Below are 8234 nucleotides of genomic sequence, written 5' to 3' on the forward strand. Positions count from 1 at the left end.
TAAATTTTTGCTTGAGATTATCTTTGCTTGGAATGGGACAGTGAAGATCTTATCTCTTCTATATTGTGTGATTCATGCAAAGAATAATGGATGACGATCAATTTTTTCTAAGATTTTAGTATTTATCAAAATAAGAGGTTGAAGATGATAACACGTTTTCTATAAAAGAAAACACAAGACTTTCAATCTTACACCCTAAATCCGACGTGCCATACAAATTTTGATATTAGAGATCTTGATTGTTTTACCAAATTTTAATTATGAGGGTATTTTACTCTTTTGACAATTCTTTATCCTCCCAAATGTGGGCATGGCTTAACTGGAAGGGTATTTCAGTCTTTTGACAAGTAGTTATTCTCTCAAAGTGTGATTTATTGTTGATCGCTCGTTAAGAATAGTAGTCAAGGGATCTAAGTCAGCAATTTGAAAATGTGGGGGTATCTCTAATATTCATCAACAAGTAGGGGGGTATGTCAAAATCACCCAACAGCTCATACGAGAATTAAGATTCTAGAGATTTCTCTAAAATACTGATCATGGGGTCTTCCAAGTGTATTAGCATATCAGCTGTTAGTTGGACATTGCGCATCCAACATCGCTGTACTTTCTAAAAATTACTAAATGATATAGAGAGAGAGAGAGAGAGAGAGAGAGGAGATGAAGAAAATAATAAATAAATAACAGTGAGAGAGAGAGAAAGAAAGAGAAGGGAGAGGTGTCTCGTGAAGTAGCAGGTGAAAGGATTAAAGGAGAAAAGAGAAAAGAAGTTCTTCTCTCTTCTTTCTTCTTTCTCTGTGCAGTTTCTCTCTCTAAATCCTCACTCTCTCTCTCTGTCAATCTCTCTCTCTCTGAACTTTCTAACACCCACATTCATTCCTTGCTTCCTCCTTTTGAATCACGAGATCCCCATCTCTTTCTTTCTCCATTTCTCTTAATTTCTCTCTTCATGTCTTATTCTTCAATATCTCTCCGTGCTTCAACTTCTGGATTGTCTTGTAATTGTAATTACAGACGTTGTTGAGACTTGTGAGAGATAAAGAGAGGAAAACTGAAGAGAAGAACAAAAACCCATAAAGAAAAATTGAAACTTTTTGGTTGATTTTAGCAGAAATGGCGAATTCAGAAAAACCCACAACCGATACAGGGTTTGATTCTTTAACCGATCGGTTTAAAGGGGCTTTGATTTTCGAGAACAACAAACCAGATTTCAAAGAACTCGACCTGGGTTCGCCAGTTTCTCCTCTTCGAACCACTCGTAATAGTGTTGGTGGTGGTGGTGTCGCCACTACTAGCAGTAGTTCTAGCTCTTCTGGTTCATTTTCTGGGAAAACTGGAACAAACCCAGTTATTAGAAGATCTGATGGTGGTGGAAACAATCATTCAGGAGAGCTCTCGATGTCGGTCGAAAGCAGTCCGACTGCATCTGAAAATCACAGATCCGTCGCCACAATTCGTGATTCAAAACCGGGTCATGGGAGATCAAATTCTACTGGTTCCCCATTAATCTATTCGGGTGGAAATGGGGGGTTGGGTTCGGTTACTTCTCCATGTTTGAATGCTCTTCCAACCGGGAACATTTGCCCATCTGGAAAGATTTTGAAGACGGGAATGGTCAATCGAAATTCATCACGAAGCGATGTGCTAGGGTCAGGAACGAGGAATTATGGACACGGAAGTATAATGCGATCCTCCCCTGCAGGGAAAGGCGAATCGAGTGTGGGAAATGTGACGGGAAACATACAATTTGCGGGGGAATCGGTAACGGTGAAGAGGGCAATGGGGAGTTTTGATGCAGAGGAGGTCAAGAGAGCAGGAAATGAGAAGTATAAAAGAGGGAATTTTGTTGATGCATTGTGTTTGTATGATCGAGCTATTGCGATCTCGCCTGAAAATGCAGCTTATCGAAGTAATAGGGCAGCAGCATTGACTGGGCTTGGAAGGTTGGGAGAGGCGGTGAGAGAGTGTGAGGAGGCGGTGAGGTTGGATCCGGGTTACGGGAGGGCGCATCAGCGATTGGCTTCTTTGCATCTTAGGTGAGTGGAGGAGTCATTATTGTTTCCCTTGTAATTATAGGTTTTTGGATTTTTAGTTAAAAATGTTATTTTTCTCAATGTGTTAATATGTGGGTGAATCATGAATGTGATTTATTGGTGCCATGATCTACATTATGTTTGTTTTGTGTTTCTCATTGGTTTGATTAGTGAAGATCTGGTTTTTGTGCCGGTGATCTCTCTTTATGTGATTATTGCTTTTTTGTTTGTTGTGGTTCTTGTCTTTGTTTATCTTCCTGTTACTGTCTTATGTTGTTATAAATTTAGATTGGTGATCTTTAGCTGTTTTGAAAGAAAAATAGGAGGAATATGAACACACTTGAGTATTAATCTGTAGAACAAGGCTTCGATGATGATGATTTTAATCTGTTTAGCTATGATCAATAGTTGTTTCTTTGTTTTCCTCTGATGTTTGAATGATTTAGAAAAATGGGTATTCTTTGATTTTATGAATGAATGATTTCATGATCTTCTCTTTGATTTGTTTTGTTGCTTTGGGATTAGTTTAGGATTCATAGGATGTCTCTGTAGTACAAAGAACATTGTTTAGTTCTCTATGCATTTTTAGATTTTTTTTTTTTCCATTTAAACGAATGGGATTTCATTGTTCTTCGTGCATTATTCTATCGAGCAATCTGAGTTGATAAGGGTTACACGAACCTGTTTTTCTACAGATTAGGGCAAGTTGAGAATGCCCGTAGGCACCTTTGTATCTCAGGACATCAACACGATCCAGCTGAATTACAAAAGTTGCAGTCAATGGAGAAGCATCTGAACAGATGTACCGATGCCCGGAAGATTGGTGATTGGAAGAGTGCTTTGAGGGAAGCTGACGCAGCCATTGCTACTGGTGCAGACTCTTCTCCACAAGTAAAACCCTCAGCCCCAATTATTATTTTTATCTATCTGAGCTATTGATTTAGATGTAAAGAGAAGAAATATCGGATGTTCTGAATTGGTTGGTTGGAATGGAATTTACAGATCTTTGCATGTAAAGTAGAAGCCTATCTGAAGCTCCATCAACTTGAGGCTGCAGACACCAGCCTAGGAAACATACCAAAATTCGACTCATGTCCTCTCTCCTGCTTACAGTCCAAATTCTTTGGAATGCTCTCCGAATCGTACCTCTTCTTTGTTCAAGCCCAAGTTGATATGGCATTCGGAAGGTGAGCACAAAAATATAAATTCCATTAAGAGACATAGCTAATGATCTCGTGGTGGTGAGTGAGAATTGATTATGGTTATGTCTTGTAGGTTTCAGAATGCCGTTGCGGCTGCTGAGAAGGCCGGGAAGATTGATCCCCAAAACATTGAGATCGCTGTGGTGCTGAACAATGTGAGGTTGGTGGCTAGAGCTCGTGCCCATGGTAACGATCTCTTCAATTCTGGCAAGTTTGCTGAAGCCCGCTCGGCTTATGGGGAAGGTCTGAAGTACGCTCCTTCCAATTCTGTTCTCTATTGCAATCGAGCAGCATGTTGGTCTAAGCTTGGACAATGGGAAAGATCCGTCGAAGATTGCAACCAAGCCCTTAGGATCCAACCAAATTACACCAAGGCCCTTCTTCGACGGGCTGCATCCAATGATAAGGTGAATTGTTTTTTCTATGCTTTTGTGAACTTCAATTTTCTTATTTGCATATTTTCAGTTTAACGCATGGTCACCAAGTCGGGGTTCGAGAATAAGTCATCAAGGGGAAAATTCGGAAAAATCGGGAAACATCAGGAAAATCGATTTAGGGTTAGGGCTGGGTAATTGTTCCTACTAAGGGGGTGTTCTAATATTATATCGTCAAGTCCCATATTCAACTACAATAATAAATCATCAATCCCCATATTGATATCATTCATGTATCATCAACAAGAACCCACAAATCCTATATATTCAAGGTTTATGCTATTTAAAATATGAAAAAGATCACTATCATGAGTTCGAGTTAGGATTCATTAACTGATCAAAAGCATCAAATCAATGTCCTCATTATTTTACATATTATCCATGATTCATGAAGTTTATGATTTCATCACGAAGTTCGTAAAAGTTGTCGTATTGAAAAAGTCAACAATTTAATCATGATTTTTTCAATAAGTCGGAGAATTTGGTGACTATATTCTTACAGTGTTGCGTCTTGTTTTTCGGTGGGTTATTTTAGCTTGAGCGGTGGGCGGAATCCGTAAGAGACTATGAAGTCTTGAGGAGGGAACTTCCGGGAGATAACGAGGTAGCGGAATCTCTATTCCATGCCCAAGTGGCATTGAAGAAATCCCGTGGGGAGGAAGTCTACAATATGAAGTTTGGTGGTGAAGTGGAAGAAATTTCTGGCCTTGATCAGTTTAGAGCTGCGATATCTTTACTTGGTAACCCTTCCCCTCTCGGACTCTTGAGTGTGTTTTTGGATCCTTCATTGTTGCCTTTCTTAGCTCTTTATTTAGTTCCTCCAACTTGAAATCTCAGGTGTTTCAGTTGTCCTTTTCAAGGCTAGCTCAAACCAGAAATGCGAACATATATCCCCATTTGTGGACACACTATGCGTTAGGTATCCATCTGTGAATTTTCTCAAGGTTAGTAGTACTCCATAACGATCCGATATATTGTCTCTGATAACTACACGTTAAAGATATTAATTTGACTCCATTGGATGGTATATGATGGAAGGTGGACGTTGAGGAGAGTGTGGTGGTTGCAAATGCTGAGAATGTCAGAATTGTTCCGACACTCAAAATTTACAAGAACGGTAGCAGAGTAAAGGAGATGATATGTCCAAGCCATCAGGTTTTGGAATATTCGGTGAGGCACTATAGTCTCTAAAGCAACGACGGTCTATTCTTTTCTTTCCTTCACATTCTCCTCCATGGACCCAGTCCTTGACATATTTGGGATGCTCGTCGCCAAATCTTGGAAGGGTCATCAGTTATCTATTAGAAAACCAGAATAATTTTAGAACCAAAACCAGATGAAACCTAGTAAGGCAACTTAGTTTCTTTTGTAGTAGTTATTCATTCTTTCCATTTTCATTGCTGTCTGGGTATTATTATCCTCCATCCCATCTTTTTCCATTTTCTTTCTTTCTTTCTTTCTGTTTTTATAAAGATGGCCAGCATCATCATTCTTGTTGTCTCCCCACTTCCCCCTCCTAAAAAAGCTGAGAAAGATGTACACACTTCAATTAGTTCTTTGTTAGAGAGAGAGAGAGAGAGAGAGAGAGATTGTGTACATGTATGTATATGTTAGATACCAAAAATTATTGGTTGGAAGCCCTTGGTGGGTACAATTTGGTTAGTGAGAGGAGGGTCATGATTTTTGTTATTGATGTTGTTGCTTCTGCTCTACCATTTCATGAATAAAAATTCTCAAATTTTTTCATGTCCCTTCTCTCTCTCTCTATTATATGTTTCATATCTATCATTCATTATAGTTTCCACAAAAAAAAAAAAAAAAAGTTTAAATTTGAAGATATTTTGCCATTTCTCAATTCTCATTGTAGATGCTTTAGAGTTTTCCATGATGTTTCTTATCTGTCAAAGTAGTACAAAAATTTTATTTTGGAAAAATTATTAATTTTACTTAATTTTCATTTCCATTGGATTTGCATGTAGGATATGTCATTGAATTCATCTGCACATTCTGATTCTTTCTAACAAATTACTTGCTTATGTAGCAAATTAAAAAAAAATTCATCCATATGTAGGGTCATTTCACTATAAATTAAATTGATGAGGGGCACTTGAGTCATTTCACTAGGAGGATATGCAGTAGAGAAAGATCTCTGACAGGTATTTGGAGAGAGTTGGGACTACATCGGGATGAGTCGTTGGATTGCATTTATTACTGCTACATTTGAAACACACAAACTGAGAGAGGGAGAGATTTTTTATTATTATTTTTCTAACTTAAATTCGGAGTTTTGTAGAGTTAGAAAGAAATGTAAGTAATGGGTACAAAGAGAGATTGTACTCCATTTTGTTTTTCTCCTTCAATGAAAGGTGCACAAAACCCTTCCTTCACACGACACAGGCCATTTAAGTCTTACTACCTTGCGCCTGGTGGTCCACAATTCCACAACCCCCCACAATTGTGGTGACTCCTCTGGGTTTATTGTTTTCTTGTGGGGCAGTATAGGGAAAGGAACAGTTTTGGACTATAGTTTGACATTGGGTTCGATCCACATCATGCTAAGCCCTACCACGGTCCGGTCCGGTCTGATCCCTAAGGAATCGGGTTTTGCCTGAGGTTCATAGGGATGTCAATGGGCTGGACCAGCCTGAATCCAATTATTATGTATATAATTGAATCCATGACCCTCTTGGTTAGAGAAGTCACACAAACTGCCTTTTAAGAAGTATAATTAATTTGTTTTCATATAAAATATTTTATATATAAAGCAATGTTTAAAATTAGACCAATCGATGACTTGTATGATTGATCAAGTCAGTCCAAAGTGACATGACCGTTGGGTCAAACCAGTCAGACCAAAAACTGAATTTTTATTTGAGTATTTTAGTTTCTTCTCAAAATCAGGTTACTTCAACTTAAAATCATGATCCAATGTCATAGGATGTTAGTTGCACGATATCAAGAACTTTTACATTACAAAAATTAAATAAAAGAAAAATATCATTGATAGATTTGATTTTCAAATCGAGTAAAATAATAATAATAATAAAATTATTTATTTTAAATCTGATCTAAGCATGAATTTTAGAGGGTTGTAGTTTTATTTTTCTAATGTAATAATTCATTTGGACTCATTAGTTAAATTTTTATTATGTTTAATCATTTTTCATTAATATAAAGATAAGACCTTAGGTCAAGGGGGGCATATAATAAGTTCAAAACACAGTGGGCATCTCAAATATTCATCAAATTGTAATAAATTCAAGATAATAAATTTAATTGGTGGATATAAAAAATATATTGATAAAAAAAAGTATATATATATTAGGCCTCCAAGGTCAAGGGTGGGTCAGCCCCCTGTTATGGTTCATGGATATGGTCTCATCCTCTCTCCATGGACTGATCTGAATTCTAAACCATAGAAAGTCTGACCCATATAAAGGTACAGTTAGCCCTAGATTTGAGGGCTACGATAGTAGTATAGTACTACTACTACTATATATATGCATCTGTGCTATAATAACGACAAAAAGAAGAAACTAAAAAGAAGTTAAAAATGATGAGAGAGGAGGGTGTAAGTGTAAGGATGGATCAAAGGCAGAGATGATGATGATGGTGATGATGATGATGATGGTCATGGCTAATGAATGGTACAGAAAGTACATGAGGCGTACTCTAGCCAAAACCTAGCTACTAGACTACAACGCGTGCATGTTGTGCCAGACTGACTAACTACAGTGGAAAGAGATAAGTTTTTGAAAAAAAAATAGCCGTTATGAGTCTCATTTATACGGACATCTCTATGTCAGAAATCAGAACCCCTTTCCCTTTGCATGGTAGTGTTATGCTTTCTATCTTTTTATTCCAATTTTACCCTTTATGATTTTTGGGGTGTGTAGGGGAGTTGTTGGTGTTTGGATGCATGGATGAACTCACTCTTACTTAATAAAGGGGAGTTGGTGTTTAACCAAATCTAAATGTTTGGGGTTAAGACTTTGTTAAAGATGATGATGGTGGTGTTTGGATCCAAGGATACACAATTGACAAGAGGAATATGAAGCTAATGCATAACATCTTTAGATTAATCGATTTCACGATAAAACAAACAAATCAATTGGGTGTATAATATAACATTTTTTCTTTATTCTCTCCATTGTTCTTTTTTTTTTTAACCAAGCAAGCAGAGTGTTGTAATCAATGTAGCGTGAGATTTGAACATAAGTTGTGGATGATCAACACTCCACACACCTTTACCAACTTTTAGTTAAGTTTGAACCATCTGAGTTTTTTGTTTTTCTTTTTTTAACGACGAAGTGTCCGAACTTACGTCCGACTAAGCACTACATCAAAAATGCAATATTAACGTGCACCACCTCACAAGTATGATTGTTAATAGGCCGAGTTTTGGCTCAATCTGCCAATCATGGATTGGGCTTGGGTAGTCTTACAAGGCTCGTAGGCGGATCAATTTTCAGTCGGGTGGGTTCCTCCCTTATATAGGCTTGAATACTTATGTCTCGGGCTTGGACATAGGTGTTTTTGTTTCATTCGTCCCGACACATTGAACCGTT

At 37.6% G+C, this 8234-nt stretch overlaps 1 protein-coding gene across 1 annotated transcript; it reads left to right on the top strand.

Annotated features, from left to right (window-relative positions):
- The first annotated feature begins 651 nt into the window (after window positions 1-651).
- On the top strand, window positions 652-5412 carry LOC147390506 (TPR repeat-containing thioredoxin TTL1-like). The gene is made up of 7 exons (XM_086459267.1): window positions 652-2033; window positions 2726-2921; window positions 3033-3217; window positions 3306-3639; window positions 4202-4406; window positions 4504-4610; window positions 4705-5412. Exons 1-7 carry the CDS (start codon window positions 1111-1113, stop codon window positions 4855-4857), a joined length of 2103 nt encoding a protein of 700 aa, XP_086315393.1. The 5' UTR covers window positions 652-1110; the 3' UTR covers window positions 4858-5412.
- The last annotated feature ends 2822 nt before the right edge of the window (window positions 5413-8234 follow it).

Source organism: Akebia trifoliata, chromosome 11 (assembly GCF_017979445.1).
Source record: "Akebia trifoliata isolate Shusen 1 chromosome 11, ASM1797944v1, whole genome shotgun sequence".
Lineage (NCBI taxonomy): Eukaryota > Viridiplantae > Streptophyta > Magnoliopsida > Ranunculales > Lardizabalaceae > Akebia > Akebia trifoliata.